Genomic DNA, 27,858 nt, shown 5'->3' on the forward strand with positions numbered 1-27,858 from the left:
ATGGAGTGTTCCATGTCTGTATCGTCAGACTGGATAAAAATGCGAAAAAAAATAAAACGTCTGTGCCCCAAATCCATCCGGGTGCACCTGACGAGAATTGATGGAATCCATCCACAAATGGATGTTGATTATAGGAATGCCAAACGGCACAGAGTGATTGAGGAAGAGGGTGAAGAAATAAGAGGGAGGAAGAAAGCTAGAGGAGGTAGCCGGGAAGTTGGGAACAATAAGAAGAGAGCTGTGAATGAATTGGAGTCAGCAGAGAGGAAGCCATTTAATCTTAAAAAGATTAAAGTTCATGCCACCCTTGGAAGAGGAAGCTTTGGCAAAGTAGGTGATGTGTATTACATAATAGATTCTTACCTGCTACTCTTATCAAGGGGGAGATGTATGAAACTTCATCGAGAGATAAAGTGGAGAGAGATAAAGTACCAACCAACCATCTCCCACAGTAACTGTCATTTTTCAACAACAACCTGTATAAATGGCAGTTAGAAGCTGATTGGTTAGCGCTTCACCTCTCTCCATGGTTTGATACATCTCCCCCCAAATCAGAAAATAGGACAAAATAATAAATGTCCTTACCCACCCAAATCATGTTGTAATCGTCTAAACCCGTTTCATGCTAGTCCACATCTATTTTCTATTAAAGTCACATCTCACAACGGGTGAATTATTGTAAATATGTACATTGTAGTTTACACAACTATATAAAAAGTCACATCATTGAGTGATTATTATTATTATCAGTTATTTATATAGCACATACATATTCCGCAGCGCTTTACAGAGAATATTTAGCCATTCACATCAGTCCCTGCTCCAGTGGAGCTTACACTCTATATTCCCTACCACATGCGCACACACATACACACTAGGGTTAATTTTTGTTAGGAGCCAATTAACCTACAAGTATATTTTTGGAGTGTGGGAGGAAACCGGAGTACCCGGAGGAAACCCACGCAAGCACAGGGAGAACATACAAACTCCACACAGTTAGGGCTGAAGTGGGAATTGAACCCACGACCTCAGTGCTGTGAGGCAGTAATGCTAACCATTACACCATCTGTGCTGCATATGGGCACCATGACGGGGCTGTCCCTAATCTTTATTTTTACTTTACATTAATCCCATATGGAGTGATTATATAATCTGAGATGAGTATCTGATTTAATCATATTAGTGGGTAAGATGTAATGAATAGTGGAGCTTTATCTGCTTTATGTATTGAATGGTGGAGCTTTATCTGCTTTATAAGCAGTGCACTATATAATGTAATGGAGATGTTTTATACATTGTATAGTTACTTATAGTTACATCATTTCTGAGATTATACAACTACACTATTATGTATAAAATGTCCCACTAAATGTTTGTTATACATAAAACCTGACTATTAACGTACAGCCATGCTGTCAGTAACATCACGTGCCTGTAACACAGCAGGACTTTCCTTATATGTAACACATTATCTGGTCATACACATGGTCTTTTATTCCAGACATCGTCATTGTTACATGAGCATTGCCACATGGGCAATCAGATGTGCCCTTTATCCTGTAGGCCATACAGTACCTATGTATGTAACACATATGATTATATAACAAAGGGGCATCTTCATATTATACCTATAGGCAGTGGCGGGCTGGTCCAGGGGGTAGGGTGCCATGTGCCACCTGGGCCGCAGCGTCATGCGGGCGGTGGGCCGTCTGTGTCACTATGACACAGACTGCACCGCGTGTGTAGCGCTTACCGGACGGAGTTCGGTCAGCACTACACAAGTGACAAACATACAGCCGCCGGCACCGGCAGCTGTGTGTTTGTTTTGATCAGCAGCCAATGAGAGTCTGTCAGACTCTCATTAGCTGCTGCTGCGCCCATTGCAGGAGCCGCTCCATCTTCCGGCTCCCGCAGTGGGCAATGGGAGAGGCGTCATGATGGCATGACGTCTCTCCCATAATGCAGAGCGGCGCGGCCCAGGAAGGACAGACGGAGGAGCGGATGGCGACGACGGGAGCGGGGATTGAGGTAAGTGGTTTTTTTATTACGTGTGTCTGCTGGGGGAGGGGCGGGCACTACAAGGGGGAGACCACTACTGGAGGAACTGCAAGGGGGGGACTACTACTACTGGGGGCAATACAAGGGGGGGACTACTACTACCGGGGGCAATACAAGGGGCGGACTACTACTACTGGGGGCAATACAAGGGGGGGACTACTACTACTGGGGGCAATACAAGGGGGGGACTACTACTACTGGGGGCACTACAAGATGGGGACTATTACTACTGGGGGCACTACAAAGGGGGAACCTCTACTGGGGGCACTACAAGAGGGAGGGATTACTACTGGAGGCACTGCAAGAGGGAGGGACTACTACTGGGGGCACTACAAGGGGGAGACCACTACTGGGGGCACTACAAGGGGGAGATCACTACTGGGGTCACTACAAGTGGGAGATCACTACAATGGGAGGGGACAACTACTAGGGGCACTGCATAGGGGGGAGGGGACTACTACTAGGGGCACTACATAGGGGGGAGAGGACTACCACTGGGGGCACTGCATCGAGGGTCCACTGTTGGGGGCTCTATAAAAAGGGCAATACTGGGGGTACTGCTTAGGGGGGAGACTACAACTGGGGCCACTATTTAAGGGTTACCACAATTGGGGGCACTGCATGGGGGGTGGACTGCTACTGGGGGCACTATATAAGGGGCACTGGGGGCACAAGTGCCCCTTATATAGTGCCCATTATATAGTGCCTCCATTACTGGAGGCACTATATAATGGGCTTACCACTGGGGGCACAAGGGGCACTGCACAGGGGGGACGCCTACTGGGGGCACTTTATAAGGGGCACTGAATAGGGGGGGTCACTACTGGGGGCACTACTGGAGGCCTGCATAAGGGGGTCCTCTCCTGGGGCACAGGGGGGCACTGCATATGGGCACCACGACGGGGCTGCCCCTAATCTTTATTTTTACTTTACATTAATCCCATATGGATCCACCTCCTCCCTGGAACACTTGAGGGGGGGGCGCCATAGCACGCACGTTCTTCGGGCACCCTGGCTACACGCTACTCCTCTGCCAGGCCCGCCTGCATGCATTTGCCCCCCAGGCTAAAAGTTGCCAGCCAGCCCCTGCCTATAGGCAATACCAATTTCTAGATAAACATATAATACTGTAAAAACATTGGCATATTTCTACAAATGTGACATTTATCACTAAAATTGTATTATTATCATTATTGATTTTATTACACAGCCTACTAGTTAGGAAAAACATATTATTTTTATTGTCAGTTGTCTCGTCCATTAAAAAAAAGATATATATTGTCACAATGTAACATTATTTTATTGCCATTGCAGTTAAACCACACTTATCTTGAAAAATAATCACAATGACAAAGTGCTTTTTTAAATTAGTTTTAGGGGCTGAGGTATCATTTCCAAATTTTTGATAGCCCCTCTTGACAAAACAATGAAAAAACTTTGGGAACAAATTTGCAAATATTGAGCCTCATGCACTTCTAAACCATGTATGTATGCCTAAGAAACACCATGTATGCCTAAGGTAAACTATGTATGCCCAAGGAAACCATGTATGCCTAAGAAACACCATGTATGCCTAAGGGAAACCATGTATGCCTAAGGGAAACCATGTATGCCTAAGGGAAACCATGTATGCCTAAGAAACACCATGTATGCCTAAGGGAAACTATGTATGCCCAAGGGAAACCATGTATGCCTAAGGGAAACCACGTATGCCTAAGGGAAACCATGTATGCTTTAGGGAAACCATGTATGCCTAAGGGAAATCATGTATGTCAAAGGGAAGCCACATATGCCTAAGGGAAACCACGTATGCCTAAGGGAAACCATGTATGCTTAAGGGAAACCATGTATGCCTAAGGAAAACCATGTATGCCTAAGGGAAACCATGTATGCCTAAGGAAAACTATGTATGCCTAAGGGAAACCATGTATGCCTAAGAAACACCATGTATGCCTAAGGGAAACTATGTATGCCCAAGGGAAACCATGTATGCCTTAGGGAAACCATGTATGCCTAAGGGAAACCACGTATGCCTAAGGGAAACCACGTATGCTTTAGGGAAACCATGTATGCCTAAGGGAAATCATGTATGTCAAAGGGAAGCCACGTATGCCTAAGGGAAACCACGTATGCCTAAGGGAAACCATGTATGCTTAAGGGAAACCATTATGCCTAAGGAAAACCATGTATGCCTAAGGGAAACCATGTCTGCCTAAGGAAAACCATGTATGCCTAAGGGAAACCATGTCTCCCTAAGGAAAACTATGTATGCCTAAGGGAAACCACGTATGCCTAAGGGAAAATGTCACAGTACCACATCTACACATACAATTGTGGTCTGACACTATCCCTGTTATTACTTTTATACTAAATTACTCTTCCTGTATTTACACCATCTGAGGCTGCTGATAAACAAAGGACATTGGACCTCATTCAGAGTCGCTCGCAAAATGCGAACACTCGCTCTCAATGAGGGCGGCCGCTTCCATTTTCTGAGCCGGCCTCCTGGCCGCTCGCTAGTCTGTGGGTTACCACCCACAGCTTAAACGAGCAACAAAGATGATGGTTGCGATGGACAAGACCATCAAGACCATCGGGCTTGCGACGAGACCCTTGTGGTAGGGTCTCGTCTGCCGCAAGCCCTAGAGAGCTTTCGGCTCTAATAGAGCCGGAAGCTCTCTCACTGACATCACTGGTGATGTCAGTAGGGCCGCCCACAAACGGCAGGCGTTCGCTTGGGAACGCCTCCGTTTGTGAAGCCACCCCCCGCCACGCCTATGAAACGGGTCGAGCTGTCAATCAACATCGACAGCCGCCCCTTTTGTAGTGAGCCACGGAGTGAGAGAATTTCTCTCTCGCTCCGGGGCTTGCGTGCGCACAGCCAAACATCTACCCGCTTGCGAGCGGGTCTGAATGAGGTCCATTATTTGCAGATGGACAAAGGACATCTTTTTTCTTTACTAGATACATACCAAGATATCGCATTTCCAGCAATTTTCTCTTATATGCAGAAAAATTTGTGATAATGACTATGAACATATTTAACTAAATACAATTACACGCTAAACTACTTTCTTACATATGACTAATACTAGATTTTTGCAGTTTAAATGCAAAAGTTGATATTTAAAAAAATTAGCTAGATACATTGGCACCAAGATTTAAAAAAAAAATTACTAAATGAATAAATATTCTTATTAATTTTTTTTGCTGCGGTTCATACGATGCTGAGATTGCATTAACAGAACAGGTATTACTGTAAGGCTTGATAAGCATTCCCATATTGTTAGCTCAGCCATGCTAGATAAATATATAATGTATATAGAGGTGTATGTGTAATAGGTTATTATGATGCTGTGATATTATGTAGAAGTAGGAAGGTTATACGGTTGTGCATTAGAAATAAATATATTTGGGACTTTATTGTACCTTTGGCTTCTGCTGTGGTAATAAATGTCTTATTATGCTGCTGGCCCAGAGACTCACTAAGGAACACAGGGCCTGATTCAGAGCCGGACGCTATTTGCGGACGGTCATTCCAAAAAAGGGTCCGGCTATTTAAATTGAGCGCACGCTCATTGCGGTTTGTTGACACCTCTATGTCTGAGCGAGTGAACGAAAAATGCGCTCGCTATTTTGTAAAGACACCCCTTTGCCGTTCGCATCACACGTCATCTCCGGTATTTATATGATTAATCGGGTACATCGAAAGGCATCTGAACTGCTCGCAGTGCTTGTGGTAGGTTTTTCCTACCGCAATCACTACGAGCAGTTCAGGCTAAAAGACAACCAAGTGACATGGTCAATGACGCTCCTTTACTAATTATGCACTACCATTAAACACCCTTTTTACCACTAGTCACGCCTGCATTTGGATCTCCACGCCCCTGTTTTCAAGCACCTTCCCCTGTTACCACCCACAAACGGTACATTCTGTCAATCAAATTAGCAGCCCCTTGCTGTTTTGCAAGCGCACGATTTCCGACCGCAATGACTGGTTTGTGCATGCGCATTACGACCCATATGCATGCGCAGTTGTGCGAACATCGCTCATAGCGAACGAGCGGCCGCTTCCGAGCGGCTCTGAATCAGGCCCACAGTTAGAGAAAAGCAGATTGTACACACCATCTGAATCAGGCCCACAGTTAGAGAAAAGCAGATGGTCAAGACCATCGCGACCATCGTGGCTAACGAAGAGACCCTAAGGTAGGGTCTCGTCAACCTTAAGCCCCAGGGAGCTTCCTGCATCATCAGTGATGTCAGTGGGGCCGCCCCCAAACGGCAAGCGTTCCTTCAGGAACGCCTCCGTTTAGCCGGGCACGCCCCTGGCCCGCCCAGCAAACGGAGCGAGCTGTCACTCAACATCGACAGCTTGCCACGTCTGCTACGAGACCCCTAACGACGGATCACGCGCACTGGAGCAACATCGACCCGGTTGCGAGCTCGTAGAGCTAACGACCGGGTCTGAATAAGCTCCTGTGTCCTTGTTCTCTGGCATTCATGTGGTTTTGGCAAATCCAAGGATGAAAGGAGACTGAAGAATGTGTAGGCACTAGCAGTAATAGGGTCGAGCAGATTTAACCCATTGGATGGAGTCTCACTAGTCCTGGCTTGCCATGTTACTGCTGCCTGCAGTTGGCACCTGATGGAACACAATGAACATGGATGAATACCTGAGGCCAGGTGGAGCAGTGCTCACTTATGTGTTACTATCTATGCAGTGATTGGGAGCAATAGAGACTGATAATGATCCTAATGCATCAACTATGCTGCTTTCAATTATAGCATCATACAATTACTATGGAGATTAACAGCTCTGTAACTATTACTGAATATTTGATCACTGAACATCACTAAACTTATCAGTTTTGTCACTGTGTTTCTCAGGTTGTCCTCGCATCTGTCCCCAGCATCCACAAATTGGCTGCGATTAAAATTATTAAAAAAAAGAACACCGGCAGCCTGATGAGGGAGAGGAACATCCTGCTGGAGGCACGGGGATGCCCCTTCCTGAGCCACGCTTATGCTGCACTTCAGTCCAAGGTACAGGAACTACTCATTGCTCTGCCATATTCTATAGGACATTAGCCAGTAGATTGTCCCCTAGTCACACTGTGTCACCATCTTATTAGTATGTAATGTTATTATCAGTGATTACATTCCCCACTATTATACTGGAGACGCTTTATGACGTAGAGCAGGGATGGGGAACTCAGGCCCGGGGTCCATATAAGGCCCGCAAAATCATTTGGTCAGGCCCTTGGAGCTTTTTCTGCTAGCCTTATCTGGCAAGCAGTGCCGCCTGGAGTGTCCTTAGGATGCTTCAGGTGGTCACACCCCTGCCCTTAAAGCTCCCAGAGCATCCGCAGGATGTTCTGGGCATTGCTGTAATCACTGGCAATTATGACCCCACCCCTGTATGATGTCACACAGAGGGGGCGGGGTCTGCACCCGGCCCGCGAATAATGTTGTATATATCAAAATGGCCCTTAACAGAAAAAAGGTTCCCCACCCCTGATGTAGAGTAATATGATTTTGAGTGTGTTACTCATACCCTTCATACTCTTGAAAATTGTCAGCAGGAACAGCCCAACTCATAAACCCACAAAAGTGCACTTATTGTTTTTTTTAATAATTGTTTTTTTTTTTATGATTTTCAGTCACCATACAATTGTATGACGATGGCGAAATCATTAGGTGTTTGCAGATACTGTAGATAAAAGTGATTTTCTCTATGTTATCTGCTTTCATACATACCAATATAGTGCTGGTTATAATGCATATGACACATATACTTACCGACGTTTATTATGTGCTCCCTGGGAGATGCCCGGAGAGCAGACACAGCAGGCCACTTTGAGGAGCAGGGTCTGGTTACTATGTCATTAGGCCCCATCCCCATCATGGAAAACTGCTGCTAGTCACAGGTGCAAGGGAGGGGGCGGGGCTAAATGACACGGTTTGCATCATTTAGCTCCACCCCCTCCAAACGGAGCCGCGATTCACGGCAATTTTCTCCCGGGAGATCCGGATACTCTTCCAGGGGTGCAGGGGCCTCCCCGAATATTTGGGTGCCTCCCACAGCTTCCGGGAGAGTAGGTAGGTATGCACTTACCACCTTCTTACATCCCCCCTATAAGCCGATCATCTGCCAACTTCAAATGTGTGAGTGGTGATCACTTTATTCTCACCATTCATTATATAGTAGGGAATTAACAAATACAATATAAAATGCACACACACATTACATAAAAGCATATATTTAAAAACCAAAACTACCAATTCAAAAGCATAATTATGATACCATGTAGGCAGTTTGCGAAACAACACTCTTATGAATGTGTCAATATATAAGTACTTAGCAACCCAGTTCGGTGTTAGTAGTAAATCAGTCAGTGATCCCATGGTTATCTGTATGTTACTATCCAGCAGATGTTAGTAATTAATTTGAAGCAGTATATGTGTCAAAGTCCAACACAATCAGGCTGAAATAAGGAACTGGAGGTGTGCTGAACTAAGGGCCTGATTCAGACCCGCTCGCGAGCGCTATGCGCTCGCAAGCGGGTCGATGGTGGCCCAGTGCGCATGCACACGACGTAGCCGGCTCCGTCGTTCGCTTGCGCGAGACCCGGATAGCGACGGGCAAACCGTCGCTCTGGGTCTCGTACCAAAGGGGGCGTGCTGTCGATGTTGAGTGACAGCACGCCCCCTTTGGTGGGCGGGCCGGGGGCGTGGCTGCCCAGACGGAGGCGTTCCCATGGGCAGGGCCGAAACTAGGATTTTTGTCACCCGGGGCAAGGCCATAATTTGGCGCCCCCAAAAAAAATGCAACATAGAGGACGAAAAGGTTGTGTGGTTTTGTGACACTTATAACACATTATGCCACAGTAATGCCCCTTACACCACATTATGCCACACAGTGATGTCCCTTATAATACATTATGCAACACAGTAATGTCCCTTACAACACATTCTGTCACAGTAATGCCCCTTAAAACACATTATGCCACAGTAATGCCCCTTATACATTAAGCCACAGTAATGCCTTTTATTCATTATGCCACAGTAATGCCCCTTATACATTATACCACAGTAATGCCCCTTATACATTTATGCCACAGTAATGCCCCATATACATTATGCCACAGTAATGCCCACACGTTATGCCACAGTAAGGCCCCTTTTACATTATGCCACAGAAAGGCTCCTTACATATTATGCCACAGTAAGGCCTATTTTACATTAAGCCACAGTAATGCCCCATCTCCCTTCTCTTATTTGCCAGGGCCATGTGGTGGGTGAGCTCGGGGTGGAGCGGGCCCGGGCTGCCACACGCCGAGGAACTGTCAGTACTGCCATTATTGCAATGTGGCACCGCTCGTGAACCAATTGGAGCTCACGGACTAGCAGCCTCTGCTGATTGGCTGCCGGTCCGCGAGCACTGATTAGCACTGATTAGCTTGCGACCGACACCACATTACACTGATGGTGTCTCTGTGCCTCTCAAGGTTGGGATGCGGCTCCAAACCCACTAGAGCTGCAACCTAGCCTTCCAGCAGCTTCCCCCCGACACCCCCTCAAGTCCGGCATCTGGGTCACGTGCCCCCTTAGCCCCCCTAGTCGCGGCCCTGCCATGGGAACGCCTCTCCGTCTGGGGCCGGCCCCACTGACATCACAAGTGATGTCAGTGGGAGTGCTTTCGGCTCTGTCAGAGCCGAAAGCACTCTTGGGCTTGCAGCAACGAGGCCTTACCACAAGAGTCTCGTTGCAAGCCCGATTGTTTGCGATGGTCTTGACCATCGCGACCATCTTCCTGGCCGCTCGCTATAGCTGTGGGTGGTCACCCACAGCTATGCGAGCGGCCAGGAGGCCGCCCAAAAAAACAGGGCCGGCCCTGATTCAGAGCGAGCGCTCTGTCAGAGCGTCCGGCTCTGAATCAGGCCCTCAGAACCTGATTCAGCAGAGGACACAATGCCGATATTTATGTAGCTAGAACAATTATTTACCATTGCGTGTAAGTGGCACTGCGCATGCATCGCAATAGCATTGTGATTAGGTGCGCATAGAGGATCCATTCGCAAAGTGAGTGTCATGTGATCAGTGTTTTGGGGGTGGTAACTGAAAGGTAAATGCACCCATGTCTGATCATTTTAATGCCGTTTCATGGACGTGCATAAATTAGCCATAGAGAGCTGCAGTGTTTGCGGCTTGTCAGACCTGCCGTACATGCTGCGTGACTGCTTGATGTGCATCAATGGCACCGATGTTTACACAGGAGTGCGACATTGGACGGATATGAGAAGGCAGCAGTGGGCGTTTTTGGCAAGAATTAGCATATTTTAGCAACTGTGACCCGTAAGCGATTGCAGTTGAGATTACATTTGCGTCCAGTACAGAATCAGGCCCTTAGTGAGACTCAGCTGACTTATTATGCTCTTCAAAAGCAAAAAGTAAATGGTGAGCCCCTCATCCCTTGCTGATCACTGAGCTAATGGTCTGTGTCCATCTCAGCGGTTCTCCCGGGAGCCTGTTACTGTCTCTCGCTCCTGGAGTTATTCAGTTACAGCAGGGAGGGATCTGTGTAGATCCATCTGCTGGCTTCAGAGGATGCCATGTAGATGGCAGCCTGTGAAGATAATCGGGGGCTGTATGCCATTTCAGAATAGCGTACAGTAACACCACCAAGTTCCGAAAAAATTGTTTTTTCGGAACTTGGATGGCCCTGACACTTAATTTATACGTAAGTATGTGAAAATGTTAAATTGTACAAATGTAAATTTTTGCTTTTTTTTTCGAGATTGAGGATTCGGAAACCCCCCTTTAGTTATCCTGTGTTTGCCCCTTGCCACCCACTTATTATTGCAAAAAGTTAAAGTCTTAAAGCCAAAACTAGGTAATCTCAGACACTGAGCTGTGTCCTGAAATGCCCTGTTTTTAACAATAAAGACTTTTTAAGTTTTTGCACTAATTAGTGAATGCCTGATTTCTATATACACACACATATAAGAAAACACTCCAGATACTCTAGGTGATGCTTTAACAAATTTATTGTTTACTATTGTTTAAGCAACTCCTATCCGGTGTGCCGTCCTATGTTGCTGAATAATTTTCTCTTTCATTCAATCGTGTTGTGTGTGGCTGTAAATATGCTTCCTCACTCTGGTCTATAAATACATAATTACTCCCTCTTATGGCACCAAGGGGCAAAATTTGAAGATCCACCAGGTCAGTGAAGTTCCTACATGTCATAGACGTTCATACACCCAGGAACGCCAAGAGATCACTCGTACCCCAGTACTAGGGCTGTAACCACACTCCTTTATAAATGCCAGGCCTCTCTAAAGAAGCTGTGCGCCATCATTATGCAGCAGGGCCATAGAGGCTGTGGCCATGCTATCTTGGTACTCTGAGCCCCCCTCTCATTGCCCATGAATGCGCTTGGTGGATCTTCATGTTCTTCTGGGATCATAAAATCAACAATTTTGCTTTTAATGAATATTTTTCTTTATCTAATATTTTTTTGTATTACAGGCCCACGCATACTTCATCATGGAGTATATTGGCGGTGGCAGTCTAGAGGCGCTTATAAAACTATGCAGCTACCTAGACATGGACAAAGTGCAGTAAGTAAATATTGTGGCATTATTTGCGGTAGAGGAGAATTTGCATTGGGCGATAGAAGTAGTTGGGCAGAGTGAGAGCGTTCCTGAGTGTCTTCCTGTGGGGTAGTGTAAAAATGAAATTTAATTTCTGCAAACACGACTAGTGAAATAAGATGAAGGGAAGAAGAGGAGACTTGTTAGGGGCCTGACTTGTGCAAAAAAACTTGCAGCCATTTCCATTCTGCATATGAGCATTCGCACCAGCTCAGAGCTGTCAGAGGTAATGGGACATGTTGTAGCAGTCGCTGGGTCGCACCATCTTATGGTGTGTACCCCGGGGTGAGGGCACAGGGGTGATAGCCCAAGGTGCTTTGTGCTGTACATTCAGTGCGCTGTGTAAGTTCTGTCCTGAGTATGGATAACATTGGTATAATATAACATAATATAGATGACTGTGTGTAGAGCACAAAGGCATCACAGGAGTATCACAGAGAGAGGAATCTCTATTTGTTACACTGATGATGTCACTTTTCTTACACATTATATTTATACAACACACAAAACGTTTTGTCTTTAGGATAGTTATATAATCATTTAATGACATCATTGTCTTCTCTTGCTCAGGTTCTATACAGCAGAACTGATTTGTGGCCTGCAGTTTCTCCATAGCAGAGGCATTGTGCATCGGTTAGTACAATAGTCTTACATGTTACTTTTTAAAGGACAAAATGCAGGATTTAGGCTTAAACATTTCTGTTACTGAGGGTAATTTACCAATGTTTCTTAAAAGTGTAAACTTGGATTAGAACCACAGCAAGAAATCAGCAGTTAGCATTTATTTGTATACTGGGCCTGATTTATCATTGATCACAATTGCACCTGCATACGCAGATCGGTCAATGGAGCATAATGTGTATGTACCGCAGGGAATGTTGCAAAAAGAATCTTATAGGCTTCTATTAGGCAATACCATCTATCGGGTACTAACTTTCCGGAGCTTGATACATATGAGTGGAAATACAGTCAAACCTTAATACATTTTAAGTTTTCAGATGTTTGACTGCATTTCAGTGTTAGTACATCCCGCCCTCGGTCTCCTCAGTTACCTAATATATTTGGCCACCTCTGGCTATGGACATTAGAAGGAGACTGATCTCCATGCCATTATCTTCTTCAGGCCCTGGCTTTTGCCCAGCTCTACTAGTGATCAGAGATGTCATCTACCAGATGTACCCAGTTATTATACTGTATACCAAACTCAGACCCAGTCATCTCTTTATTTCACTGCAGGGATATTAAGCCCGAGAACATCATGCTGGACCAGGAAGGCCACATTAAAATTATTGATTTTGGCCTCGCCCAGGATGGCATGATTGGAGGCATAACAACTTCCGGCCAGACTGGCACCTACAGGTACATGGCCCCAGAGGTGAGATACAGAATATGGGAGCGAGTTACAAAGAGGTTTTGCAAATTTATATTACTGAAAAAATGTTTCTGGTTTTTAATGTAACCAACTGATAATATGAGATATGGTAAGAACTTACCCTTGTTATCTCTATTTCTACGAAGTCCATAGGGTTCCACAGGATACCTTGGGGTATAGGTGTGACGTCAGTCGCAGGGCACCAAAGAGTTAAGCTTTCAGCCTCCCAGGATGCACTAGGTCCCCCTCCTATACCCCGCCCCCGGGCCAAGGCACCTCAGTTAGTTACCAAGCCATAGGCCGGAGGAGGAGAAGGAAGAGAGAGAACAAAGATCTGGACACATACAAGAATCACATTCTCACCAGAGGGAGACGGAAAACCGGTGACCAGAGCAAAGCCCATCTGCAGCACAGGTGCGACAGGGCGGGAGTCCTGTGGAACCCTATGGACTTCGTAGAAATAGAGATAACAAGGGTAAGTTCTTACCATATCTCATATTTTCTACTTCAGGGTCCATAGGGTATCCACAGGATACCTTGGGGATGTCCCAAAGCAGTATCCTTTAAGGGTGGGGACGCTCCTGTGCAGAAAGGAGAATCCACCGCCCGAAGGAAGCATCCTGAGAGGCGAAGGTGTCAAACCTGTAATACCTCACGAAGGTATGGACAGAAGACCACGTAGCAGCCTTGCAGATCTGAACTGCCGAGGCACCACGTCGAGCTGCCCACGAAGGACCCACAGACCTAGTGGAATGAGCCTTCAGAGAAGGAGGGACCGGTAGGCCTTCATGAAGATAAGCTTCAGAAATAGCCATACGGATCCAGGCTGCCAAAGTTTGCTTTGAAGCAGGCCAACCCTTTTTACAGAAGCCATAGAGGACAACAAAGCGTCCGACTTCCTAAACAAAGAAGTGCGGTCAACATAAGTCCTTAAGGCCCGCACAACATCCAAAGAGGCCTCACCCACGGAAAGACCCGGTGAGTTAAAGGCCGGAACAACTATTTCCTCGTTAACATGAAACTGGGAAACAACTTTGGGAAGAAACTCGGGCCGAGTGCGGAGCACTGCCCTGTTCCCATGAAAAACCAAGAAAGGGGGTCTACAAGAAAGAGCCCCTAACTCAGAAACACGTCTGGCTGAAGCAACGGCCAGAAGGAAAACAGTCTTAGCTGTTAGCCATTTAATATCCACTGAGCCCAGTGGTTCAAACGGCGGTCCTTGGAGAGCCCTCAGGACCACAGCCAAATCCCAAGGCGCCACAGGTGGAACAAAGGGCGGCTGAATACGGAGAACACCTTGCATAAAGGTGCGCACATCCGGGATTGTAGCAATCCTACGGTGAAACCAGACAGATAGGGCCGAAACCTGTACCTTCAAAGAAGCAAGGCGAAGCCCATGATCTAGTCCCGCTTGCAGGAAGGCGAGAATCCGAGACAGACGAAACTCCCGCGGTGCATAACCTCTCGGTCGACACCACTGGAAGAACGTATGCCACACGCGATGGTATATCCTCGCGGAAGACGGTTTCCGAGCTCGTAACATGGTACGCACCACAGAGCTGGCAAACCCCCAGGACCTCAGCATGGCCGTCTCAACAGCCACGCCGCCAAAGACAGCCGAGTCAGGTCCGGGTGAAGACAAGGACCCTGAGACAGAAGGTCCGGTCGTAGCGGCAACCGCAGAGGACTGTCCACGGACAGACCCTGAAGGTCAGAGAACCAGTGCCGTCTGGGCCACGCGGGAGCTATCAACACGAGCGTCCCTCCTTCCTGTTTGAATTTCCAGATTACCCGTGGAAGAAGGGAGACCGGAGGGAACAGGTATGCGAACCTGAACGTCCACCGGACGGACAGAGCATCCACCAGAGACGCCCCTTCGTCTCTTGTGCGAGACCGGTACACCGGCAACTTGTTGTTGTGCCGGGACGCCATGAGGTCGATTTCTGGAAGACCCCACCTGTCCACCAGTAGTTGAAAAACGTCCAGGTGCAGGGACCATTCCCCTGGATGAACGTCCTGGCGACTTAGAAAGTCCGCCTCCCAATTTAGCACTCCCGGGATGAAGACCGCTGATATGGCCGGAAGATTGCGCTCCGCCCAAACCAGGATCCGAGAGACCTCTACGAGAGCCGCCCGACTGCGAGTTCCTCCTTGCCTGTTTATGTAGGCCACGGTGGTAGCATTGTCCGACTGGACCTGCACCGGGTGACCCTGGAGAAACCGCTGTGCCTGCAGGAGAGCATTGAAGACCGCACGGAGTTCCAAGATATTTATTGGAAGCTCCGCTTCTGTCGGTGTCCACCTGCCCTGGAACAAGTGTGGACCCGAAACTGCTCCCCAGCCCCGAAGACTGGCGTCCGTTGTCAACAGGACCCAATTTGGAACCCAGAACGGACGTCCCTTGTTGAGGTGGGTCGTCTTTAACCACCACGCAAGGGACAGGCGAACCTCCGGGGTGAGCACAATCGTCTGGAACTTCAGAGACTGAGGCAGCCCGTTCCACTAGGACAGGATCAGGTGCTGCAGAGGTCTGGAGTGAAACTGGGCGTATTCCACCATGTCGAACACCGACACCATGGAGCCCAGTAACCTCATCGCCGAGTGTAAGGACACCCGGCGGCTGTGCAGACAACTGCGCACCCCTGACTGTAAAGCAGAGATCTTGTCCTCCGTCACGAAGATCCTTTGCTGTCCCGAGTCCAATAAGGCTCCAAGATGCAGAATCCTCCGAGACGGGATTAGAGTGGACTTCTGCCAGTTGATTAGCCAGCCGTGCCGTTGCAGCAGTGCAATGGTCAGGTCCAAGTGGTGTAACAGGAGCTCTGGAGATCCTGCCACCAATAACAGGTCGTCCAAGTACGGCAACATGCGGACTCCTTGCAGCCGCAGAGAAGCCGCCATGACCGCCATAGCGTCCTGTATGTCCAATGACACCATGTAGTCCCCAGGTTCCAGCGCCAGAATGATGGACCGTAGGGTCTCCATCCGAAACTTCGGGACCCGCAAAGACTTGTTGAGTGCTTTGAGGTTGAGAATCGGACGATATGACCCATTGGGTTTCTGTACCAAAAATAGATTTGAATAGAAACCCTGGCCCCTCTGGGAGAATGGAACAGGCACTATAACTCCAGCCTGGAGCATAGTGTGCAATACCTTCCGCAGCTCCGTAGCCTTGTTCCGGTCTGATGGTAGACCCGTGGTGAAGAATCGAGCCGGGGGTCTGTGCCGGAAGGAGAGGGCGTACCCGTGAGAGACCACCTCCAGAACCCAAGTGTCTGTCGTAGTGAACGACCAACACCGGGAGAACTGCAGCAGGCGGCCTCCCACCCTGGGATCCCCCAAGAGGAGACCCGGACCGTCAGGCCGCAGGCTTGTCATCTGGCTTGGGGGCCGGACGTCTGGTACTCCATGCCTGTTTCCGGGGCTTGACCGATTTCTTAGGGCCAGCCTGTCGAGGAAACGACTGTGGTTTGGGCCTGCCCTGGGCCCTAGATGACCGAAAGGACGATGGTCCAGAACCAGAAGGAGCAGCGGCCGACGGGAGACAAGCAGATTTGGCTGCCGCCAGCGTGGCCACAATCTTATCCAGATCCGGACCGAAGAGAACTTCTCCGGTAAACGGCAACGCTTCCAGACCTTTCTTGGATCTGCGTCCGCCTTCCAGGATCGCAGCCACAAGGTGCGACGAGCAGCTACCGCTGCTGAAGAAATTCTAGACACCAGAGTAATAATGTCTAGAGCCGCCTCGTTGATGTAGGTGGCCGAATCACGGAGATTGCCAAACAACTCCGCTTGTTCTGCCGGACAGTCGGATTCAAAAGAAGCCTCTAATGAATCCGCCCAGCGCTCCATCGCTCTGGCAACCCAGCAAATGGCCATAGCCGGCCGTGCTGCCCCCCCTGCAAGGGAATAAGCGGACTTCAGGCAGATTTCTACCTTGCGGTCCGTAGCATCCTTAAGGGAGGACATGGATGGCATCGGCAATGTGGCACTACGGACAAGACGGGTCACGTGAGAATCCACCTGTGAACGGATAAGCCACCGCCAGGCGTCTCTGCGGCTGGTATCTTTTGCCAGGTTGTTTCCACGCCTCCTCTAAATGGTCCACCAACTGACCCGAAAGAGGAAAGACTGTGGCATCGCCCTTCACATCTTTGAAAAAGGCATACTTAGATTTAGCCGCTGGGGGAACTTCGTCCTCAATCACCAAGGCTGTGCGGACCGCCCGAATAAGTCCAGGAATATATACTTTGGACTTAGCATCAGCGTCCTTAGTATGGAAAGGTTCCTGATCGTAAGGATCCAGAATCTCCCCATCATCAGACGTCCCTTCGTCATCCTCATAAGCAGCGGACAGAGACGCCACCGGCCTTTTATGAGGCCGCATCACAGACTCCCCTTGCAACACATCCGACAAGTGCTGTAAAGAACTCGTCAGGGAGTTAACCCACGCTGGCTCCTGAGAACCCGGGAGCGGGGAAATAGGGAGACTGTGGGGTACCACCAATTGTCGTGGGAACCCCTGCATGGGTGACGACACCACAGACTGCTGGGACAAACCCATCGGAGTAAACGCGGGCTGCGGAGCTAACTGGCCCACTAAAGCTGTTAACGCCTGAGCGAAACAAGCCCAGGGCGGCTCCTGTACCGGTGCTGTAACCGTAATAGGCCGCGCCATGGACAAACACTGCCGGCAAAGGCCCTCCGCGCTACCCTCCCCCTCCGCTAACGGTACTTTGCACGTGGTACACTGTAGCCGGAGGGGAAAATCACTTTCAGACATGATGGCACCACGTATGTGACCTCTCTCACCAATTAAGTATTAAATAGGCGAGAGACCACCCTGCAGCACCGCACCGCAAGGGCTTTAGCAGAAAGAACAGGGACAGTAATAAAGCTGACAGTTTAGAGAAGAATAGTTACAGGCAGCGCTAGCACAGTCACATACAATGCAGAGAAATAACAATTCCTGCACTAACAGCGCTGATCACTCAACTACACAGACACAGGGCCTGGTAGGACACAGCGCTGCATACACAGACCTGAGCCACAGCGGAGGAGAGGTATGCGGGTGGACCCAGACCACGATGCTTCCTTCCAGACTTCCAGCAGCGTTCACCATGCGTTGCAGAGAAGATGGCCGCCGAGGAGCAGAGAGAAGCTGGCCTGGGGGAGGAGCGCTGACACAGGACCAGTCAGCACAGTGCAGAGAGGGCTGTGTGCAGCGGGGGAGGTGCCGGCTGTGAGACAGGGAAGGCGCGCTCCCCTGGCATGCATTTAACCCCTGGGACGCCGCAGCGCTACCGCTCTGCTGCGGTCCGCTGTCCCAGGGGGTAGTGGAAGCGCAGGTTGGTCGCCTGGCTCCACGCTGCAGCCAGTCCCCAGGGAGCCCCCTGCCTGGGGACTTAGGACCATGTGATCAGCGGGGACCCACCGCGGGACCCCGCTGCTTACCTCTGTCCCCCTTGAATCCGGCCATGGTCCGGAGCATCTGGGGTCACCGCTAGCTGTGACCCCAGACGCCCACCAGCATCCCCGGATCAGTACCGGCGTTCTGGTACCGGCGGGGTGTAGGGAAGACAGCATGGACGTCAGGACTGACTGTCCATGCTGTTCATCCAGATGTGCAGCCACAGCTGCATGAAGAAAAAGCTTCAGGGGCTCTTCTAGCCCCCACTCCAACAGGTGCACCCGACTCCGGCCGGGCACCAAACTAAACTGAGGTGCCTTGGCCCGGGGGCGGGGTATAGGAGGGGGACCTAGTGCATCCTGGGAGGCTGAAAGCTTAACTCTTTGGTGCCCTGCGACTGACGTCACACCTATACCCCAAGGTATCCTGTGGATACCCTATGGACCCTGAAGTAGAAAAACTAAGTAGTAGACATACTCTAGTTTTAGGAAAGATACATCTATACATTGGTATAGATTACACGGTACAATAAACTGCATTTTACTTCTGTTACTGTAACTGAGCCACGATACTGTCCTGCTGCAACTGATAGACCCTCACTCCAGCTATACCACGTTACACAGGAGCTGATGCCGTGCAGTAATGCCCACATCTAATTGTATTTCCCCTTATGTAGAATACTTATTGTGTTATCTGCAAAGTTACTGGTGTAATAGAAATATGGATGCATTAAAAGTTATTATTTCTCAGGGATTTTCTAAGATTCAGTTATTGAAGAACTAGTTACAGTTTTCTATTTTCATGAACTTTTTTATGTTAATATGAGAAGGATTTGTTTAGCCAATGACTGGAAGGCAGCACTAGGTCATCATCACATGTCCCAACATCTAGTAAAGAAAAAGGAACTTATATAAATTGTAATTCACAAGAAACCACGTATCTGTGCACTAAGCAATATTCAGGGTATAACTGATGGCACTTCAGTAGCAGCTACAGCAATGTCTGTGCAGAAGATGCTACGTAATTTGCTGGAGGAGTCATATCTCTAAGTAGACATTGTGCGGATGGTGAAACAGGGGGCCTGATTCAGAGCCGGACGCTATTTGCGCTCGCTCGTTCAGAAAAAGGGGCCGGCTATTTAAATTGAGCGCTTGCTCTTTGCGGTCTGTTGACGCCTCTGTGTCTGAGCGAGCAAACGAAACATGCGCTCGCTATTTTGTAAAGATGCCCCCTGGCCGTTCGCATCATACGTCATCTCCGCTATTTATTTCATTAATCGAATACATCGAAAGGCGTCTGAACTGCTCGCAGTGCTTGTGGTAGGATTTTCCTACCGCAATCATGCAAACAGTTCAAGCTAAGAAACAACCAAGTGACGTGGTCGATGACGCTGCTTTGTTAATTATGCACACCCTTAAAACGCCCATTTTGACCGTTTGGCACGCCTGCGTTCGGATCTCCACTTCCCGTTTTCAAGCACCTTCCCCTGTTACCACCCACAAACGCCTCATCCTGTCACTCAAATTAGCAGGCACTCGCTATTTTGCGAGCGCTCAATTTCTGACCGCACTGACTGGTTGGAGCATGCGCATTACGACCCATACGCATGCGCAGATGTGCAAACATCGCTTGGAGCGAACGAGCGGCCGCTTACGAGCGGCTCTGAATCAGGCCCAGTGTCCTGCAGCTGCACTAGGCAGAAAGCCATAGTGTCTGAGTATAAAGCCACAGGGGATACATTACATGGGATAATACAGACATTAGATTAGGACATGGGTCATAAAAAAGAAGTGTAAGCCAATGTAGAAGCACACAGAAGATGTAATTACAGATAGAATAATGTATATTATTATCCATCACTTCTTTATCAGGTTCTGCTAGATCAGCCATACGGAGTAGCTGTGGATTGGTGGTCCCTGGGGGTCACAATAACCAGGATGGCGACAGGACACTCCCCATTTTATGATGGCCCGCACACACAGCTTTTTTTTAAATCTGTGCTGCGGGAGAAGCCAAAGTTTCCATCATGGCTCCATCCTGAGGCGAAAGATTTCCTGAAGGAGGTGAGTTTATAAATACAGTATTAAAGCCATATAAACCTTACTATTGGGCCCATTTATTATCAGGGTTTAAACTCAATAATTATTATTTCTTTATGCGGCAATAAGAAATGATGTACCTCTGGCATGTATTAAACTACATATGCAGAGACAGGAGCTCTGATAGGAGCTGTTTCTACAATATATAAAATGAATGTGATCACTAATGCGATCACTTTACTTCCAGTTTCCATGGCCAGCCACCCTACTGTGTAGAGCAGTCTGCAGCAGGCTGTAACAGGCTATAGTGGCTAGTGTCATCTGAGGATGGAGTTAGCTACTGGGGCCCAGCTCCATGCACGGTAAATTTGGCAGTGAAGTACAGAAGCAAGTCCAGAGCTTGGTCCCAGTAGCCAGCTTGGTAGAAATGACTACGAGTTTTTGGCCTTCAAAGTTTCTCAAAGATCTCCTAGTAAAAGGGGACAGAATATCACAGTGTGGCCCCTGTACATAGCGTAAGACTGCAGTGTCACTGGCTCAACTTGGAAGATCTTGAACTTTACAATTTCCATTCATACCCACAAAGCAGTGTAACAAAGAACAGTTTGTTATTTATACTGTAGGTAAATGAGCTTTTCTTTTGTTTGGGGTATTTCCATTTATAAAATCATCTCCTATGATACATTAAATGAGATTTACCCATTGTTGCATAAATTATCTTTACAATTGTTGTTATATATTGAAATTGTTCAAAAACCGCTAAGAGGAGCAGAGCGGGGACCTCTATAGCAGACAATCATACATTGCCAGAGCTCCTCTATGTTGGGTGCCATGTCCCTCACAGCTCCATCCCTGCTGCAGTCTGACAGTTTGTCTAATTGTTAATATTCCTGTTTTCTGCTGAAGACAAAGCTTATGTGGGGAATATAATTGGTGCGATTTGTTACAGGGCCAGGTGTCAGTTACAGAAAGCAAAGTTATTGGAGAAATTGACAAAAAAAATGTTTCCTAACACAACCAGCTGCAAATCACCATCCTATTGTTTTCTTAAAATTATAAATACATTAACCTGCAGTTAAACAAACCGCAGGTTAACCAGTCCACAAAAGACCATGTTGGAGTACCCTAATAATTACAACTCAATAAAACTTTAGGGGGGAATTCAATTAGATGTGGTAATTTACTGTGTTAATTAATTCCCCGGGGCTATTCAATTAGGGGATTTTTTTATGGGTCTTATCAGACCTGAAAAGAAATCCCTGATAAATAGGGGTGAAAAGACCCTGTTAACGCAAAGGTCTGTGAACTTTTCATAGAATCTATGAGAGTTTTTAGTAGTGGAGATGTTGCCCATAGCAACCAATCAGATTCTAGCTATTATCTTCTAGAAGGTGCTAGTTAAATGTTAAGTAGAATCTGATTGGTTGCTATGGGCAACATCTCGATTTCTAAAAACTCTCACTTTAGTAAATATACCCCGAAGTGTTCATGCCCTTTAACTGGTGCTAACGCCCATTAACAAGTTAGATTAACTGCATTGAAAAGGGTCTCAAGTGAAAAAGGGGTTCTAAGTTAATATCCCCAGCGTTAATGCCAGAGGTTATCACCTTTTTTAACACACGTTAAATTAACGGGTCTAATTGAATTCCCCTTAAGTGTTCTTTCATAACATTTTTGTAGGACATAATGAAATATTAAAGTACATTTTCTGTCATATTTAGCAAATAATAATTATTAATAAAAAAAAATTGTGACGTGACATGTATTTGTTGCTTCAATTTACAGCTACTGAAAAAGAAGGCAGAACATCGCCTCATGGTGTCACAGAATATCCGTGACCATCATTTCCTGCGCACCATCAGTTGGAGGGACATAGAGAGGAGGAGAGTGAGACCCCCATTCCTGCCATTTATGGTACGTTACCACTTCTTGTAAACACATGGAATTACCACTAGGGGGTAAATTTACTAAAGTGAGAGTTTTTAGAACTGAGTTTTAGATGAGATGTTGCCCATAGCAACCAATCAGATTCTAGCTATTATCTTCTAGAACAGGAATGGCCAACCTGTGGCTCTCCAGCCGTTGTAAAACTACAAGTCCCAGCATGCACTGCTTCAATTTTGCTATTAGGGAATGCTAAAACTGTGGCAGGGCATGCTAGGATGTGTAGTTTCACAACAGCTGGAGAGCCACAGGTTGGCCAGGCCTGTTCTAGAAGGTGCTAGTTAAATGTTAAGTAGAATCTGATTGGTTGCTATAGGCAACATTTCTTTTAAAACTCACTTCTAAAAACTCTCACTTGAGTAAATTTACCCCTTTATGTAAATTCCAATGTTCAATCATAAGGAAGTTTGTTTGTGCTGCACAATTGATATGCACTGACATAAGGCATACAGTAATGTGGTATTGGGGGGTGGGAATATTACATGTCTTCATAGGTTGCCCACCCTTCCTGACTTTGACTAAGAGAGGGTGGTCCAGGGTAATGCCACCCCCACCCCTTAATCCAGCTCTGCCAAAGGTCCTGTTACATGTATGTTTAAAACAAATAAACCCTTTGGGAATATAGATATTTTAATATATTTTGTCACAAGAAAGAAACACTTAGACATAATGTACATGCGTCCATAGTTATGTGCAGTGCCTGCTCTTACCTGTGCTCATGAGAAGGGCTGCCAGCACTTCCAGCTGCTCAGTCTGCACCTGCCGCCGCGCTGCCCGCAGCATTGTTAGGGAAGGGAATAAAAATAAAAAAGGCTTATAAGCCAGTCTGTGAAGGGGTAAAAAACATGCGCACCCCCACCCCCCTTCTCTGCCGTGGCTACTAACGACTGCCCTGGCTGCATCCCTAGAAGCACATTAGAGCTGGCAAAGAGGCTTTCCATTGGCGGCACTATCTGCCGATTGCAGTCCAGCATGTGGTTAGCAGTTAGTGCTGCCAATGGGAATCCACTGCAATCACTATGGGCTACTAGTTGTGGTGGATTTTACTGGGGGGCCTGCAGCCCTGCTGGCCCTAGTTATAATCCGCCACTGGTTATCTGTATATAATTAGTGCAAGCAGAGATGGCTAACCCAAACCCAACCTTAGTCATATACAGTTTATACTAAATGTGTATTTTTATACCTAAGGTTTGATCCAGCTTTAGGACCTGAAACGCACATTGAAATTGTGGCTATTGTGCTTTTTTAATCAAATGTCATTTTTATCTATCTATATACTGTGTATATATATATATATATATAGATACATACATACATATATTCATACATACATACACACACATACATAGTAGAGCTTGAAAGCATGTAAACCCTTCTGAATTTCCTATATTTCTGCAAAAATTTGGCCTAGAACTACCTCAGATTTTCATACAAGTCATAAAAGTAGATAAAGAGAACCAAATAAAACAAATGAGATAAAAAAAATTAGACGTGCTCATTTTTTTATTGAGGAAAATGATCCAATATCACATATCTGTTAGTGGCAACAGTATGTGAACCTTTGCTTTCACTATCTGGTATGACCCCCTTGTGGAGCAATAACTGCTTCTAAATGTTTCCGGTATTTGTTGATTAGTCCTTATCATCAGCTTGGAGGAATTTTGCCCAATTCCTCTGTACAAAACAGCTTCAACTCTGTTATGTTGGAAGGTTTCCACCCATGAACTGCTCGCTTCAGGTCCTTCCACAACATTTCGATTGGATTAAGGTCAGGACTTGGCCATTATAAAACTTTACATTTATTCTTTTTTAACCATATTTTGGTCGATTGACTTGTGTGCTTTGGGTCATTGTCTTGCTGCATGACCCACATTCTCTGGAGATGCAGCTCATGGACAGATGTCCTGACATATTCCTTTAGAATATTCTGGTATAATTCAGAATTCATTATCCAATCAAGTTGTCTTGGCAGGATGCAGCAAAACAGGCCAAAACCATGATACCACCACCACCACCGTGTTTCACAGATGATGTAAGGATTTTATACTGGAATGTAGTGTTCTCCTTTCTCCACACATAACGCTTCTCATTTATACTAAAAAGCTCTATTTTGGATTCATCTGTCCACAAAACATTGTTTCAATAGTCTTTTGGGTTATCCAGGTGATCTTTAGCAAACTGCAGATGGCAAGCAATGTTCTTTTTGGAGAGCAATGGCTTTCTCCTTGCAATCCTGCCATTCACACCATTGTTGTTCAGTGTCTTCCTGATAGTGGACTCATGAACATTAACATTAACTAATGTGAGAAAGACCTTCAGTTGCTTAGAGGTTATCTTGAACTCCTTTGTGATCTTGCAAACTATTAGACGCCTTGCTCTTGGCGTGAACTTTGTTGGTCGACCACTCCCGGGGAGGGTAATAATGGTCTGGAATTTCCTCCATTTGTACAGAATCTGTCTGACTATTGATTGGTGGAGTCCAACTCTTTAGAGATGGTTTTGTATCCTTTTCCAGCCTGATCAACAACTCTTCTTCTGAGGTCCTCAGAAATCTGCTTTGTTCGTGGCATGACACACTACCACAAACATGTGTTGTGAAAATCAGACTTTGATAGATCCCTGTTCTAAATACTGTAGGTTGTCCACTCACACCTGATTGTCATCTTCTAGATTGAATACCTGACTAATTTCACCTTCAAAATATCTGCTAAGCCTAAAGATTCACATACTTTTGCCACTCACAGATATGTGATATTGGATCATTTTCTATAAAAAAAAAATATAGGCAAGTCTAATTGTTGTGTCTCATTGGTATGATTTGGTTCTCTGTATCTACTTTTAGGACTTGTGTGAAAATCTCAGGTAGTTTTAGGCCAAATTTCAGCAGAAATATACAAAATTCTGAAGAGTTCACAAACTTTCAAGCACCACTGTGTGTATGTATATATATATATATATATATATATATATATATATATATGTATATATATTTCAATTCTGAAATGTATCAGATACTTATTTTGAGAAAAGGGAGACATTGAAGAGTCCCAAAAGATTCCACCATCTGATCTTCCCTATTGTCATCACTAATAAATCCATGCTACTTTAGATATAGTAGCCGCTTATCCAGCAGTTACTATAGGATCCGTCTCAACTTGGGTTTATTAGTAATGCCTTGTATCTGATCTCCCCTATTGTCAGAACTAATAAATCCATGCTACATTAGATCTAGTAGTCACTGATCCAGCAGTTACTATAGGATCCGTCTCAGCTTGGGTTTATTAGTAATGCCTTCCATCTGATCTACCCTATTGTCAGTACTAATAAATCCATGCTACATTAGATCTAGTAGTCACTGATCCAGCAGTTACTATAGGATCCGTCTCAGCTTGGGTTTATTAGTAATGCCTTGTATCTGATTTCCCCTATTGTCAGCACTAATAAATCCATGCTACATTAGATCTAGTAGTCACTCATCCAGCAGTTACTATAGGATCCGTCTCAGCTTGGGTTTATTAGTAATGCCTTCCATCTGATCTATCCTATTGTCAGTACTAATAAATCCATGCTACATTAGCTCTAGTAGTCACAGATCCAGCAGTTACTATAGGATCCGTCTCAGCGTGGGTTTATTAGTAATGCCTTGTATCTGATCTCCCCTATTGTCAGCACTAATAAATCCATGCTACATTAGATCTAGTAGTCACTGATCCAGCGTAAGATAAGAAGAAGACATTGCAAGCAGTGGTTATTACATTAATATTTCTTATTATTGTAGCACCACCAGGAGCTCCAGACACTTCCTGGGCTGGAGTACAGGAGTGGAAGTCTTCCGATCCTGGGATTTTCCTTTTAATGGACACACAGTAAGACAGACTTTACACACATTTGTGATAATATATTTCCTAATCCACAGCCATACTACAAACCCTGTAATATGTATCACATGAGTCATGTGTGTCATCATCACTGATCAGCAGTATCTGTAGCAGGGCAATAACTAAGGGTGTGCGAGCAGTGCTGCCAATCATGGTTCTGTGGGCGGCACCATCTCTGCCCCACGGCCCTTGTTTCTGGCTAGCAGGGTGCCTCGAACGGCAGCTTGCAGCCAGTATTACGGTGATATGCCGCAGTATTATGGTGATATGGACCCTGCTGTCTTTACAGCCGCTTGGAGAGTTTGGTGCTGGCGGTCCCAACCCTATGCGTGACGCCATGTGCTTAGGGGATGGGGAAGACGCAGGGCGCTCGGGAGCCTTATTACAGCACTGATCTGCAGTAACCTTTCTAAATGTTAAAACTAGTCCTATCATTCATCACTAGTCAGTAATACCCTTCTGCGGGGCTGCACTAATATCTGCTGTAGTCAGAGGTCTTTATGGCATTTCTCAGTATAACATGGCACTGTGACATTTCCTGATACTGCACATTATACACAAAGCAGTGTTACTGTTTACCTTACTTACATTTATCATAGTGCTCATGTGACCCATCATACCTTTTATCATACTAATGGGACTTGGGCACTAATAATTTTATAACCCTTTAAAACAGTGTTTCAGACAATGTAATATTTCCTTATCCATTGTTACTACCTGTACTAATTGAATCATCCAAGTATTAGAGGTTACTGTTTTGCTACCAGCACTAATTACATAATGTACATTCTTCTCCATGGCATGATCACTAGCTATTTGTCTCCTCATCCTGTCACTGCTGATCTCCTATAGCCAGATATGGGCAGCTGCAAGACAGGGCAACAACTGTAGCTCATCTTATAGCAACCAACAGTCACAGAGGGAAGAGGCAGAGAAGAGTAGCTAGTGGTCGTGTCATCTATAAGTATAGATTAACCAGCCCATAGTTTACTATATCTCTACAATGGTTTGTCTAGCTCACTTCCTACAACACTTTATTTTTAGGAGTATAAAGGCCTTCACCCGGGACAGCCAGTTGCTCCTCCATCACCACCATCAAATCGGCCCATTTGAACCACCTGAAGGCCCCTAAGAACATCTATCCAGATAACACCTGCTCTGTAAAAAAATAAAAAACATCAAAGCCCACAAAAGGCCCAATATCTCCTAATTCCACCTGTGGAGACCAGAAACACCTAGCCTGCCTCAGCCTAACTGGCCTTTCTTGCAGCCAACCTGTGGCCAGGGAGACATATCAGATAGCTGAACTAGCAGGCACCATGCTTCACCACCATCTACCACCTCCTATCTGCTGCTACTCTGGAGCTTCTTCTCCCTCTAGCAGCAGCCAATACAGAACACCCGGGACTCAGGCCCTCAGAGCTGCACAAGAAAACATCATAAGCCACCAGAATGTTATCAGACTATCAGTCTTGTGAAGAGTCCAACTCTAGAGAGATAC

The 27,858-nt window shown here is 46.4% G+C and overlaps 1 protein-coding gene across 1 annotated transcript; it reads left to right on the forward strand.

Moving 5' to 3' along the window:
• LOC148541877 (protein kinase C theta type-like) lies at positions 1 to 27,437 on the forward strand. The gene is made up of 9 exons (XM_088473342.1): positions 1 to 330; positions 6,946 to 7,101; positions 11,590 to 11,681; positions 12,285 to 12,347; positions 12,951 to 13,089; positions 20,368 to 20,559; positions 22,321 to 22,449; positions 26,258 to 26,345; positions 27,402 to 27,437. The coding sequence occupies exons 1-8, from the start codon at positions 1 to 3 to the stop codon at positions 26,333 to 26,335; spliced, it is 1,179 nt and encodes a 392-aa protein (XP_088329468.1). The 3' UTR covers positions 26,336 to 26,345; positions 27,402 to 27,437.
• The last annotated feature ends 421 nt before the right edge of the window (positions 27,438 to 27,858 follow it).

This window comes from Taudactylus pleione, unplaced genomic scaffold, assembly GCF_031769625.1.
Source record: "Taudactylus pleione unplaced genomic scaffold, aTauple2 ptg000016l, whole genome shotgun sequence".
Classification (NCBI taxonomy): domain Eukaryota; kingdom Metazoa; phylum Chordata; class Amphibia; order Anura; family Myobatrachidae; genus Taudactylus; species Taudactylus pleione.

What these genes read in the sequence shown, in the direction of transcription:
- LOC148541877 (XM_088473342.1), top strand. Translation starts at nt 1, where the DNA reads ATGGAGTGTTCCATGTCTGTATCGTCAGACTGGATAAAAATGCGAAAA. An exon ending in ATGCTGCACTTCAGTCCAAG is followed by an intron (nt 7,102 to 11,589) that starts GTACAGGAACTA and finishes TTTGTATTACAG; the next exon opens with GCCCACGCATACTTCATCAT. An exon ending in CGAAAGATTTCCTGAAGGAG is followed by an intron (nt 20,560 to 22,320) that starts GTGAGTTTATAA and finishes TTCAATTTACAG; the next exon opens with CTACTGAAAAAGAAGGCAGA.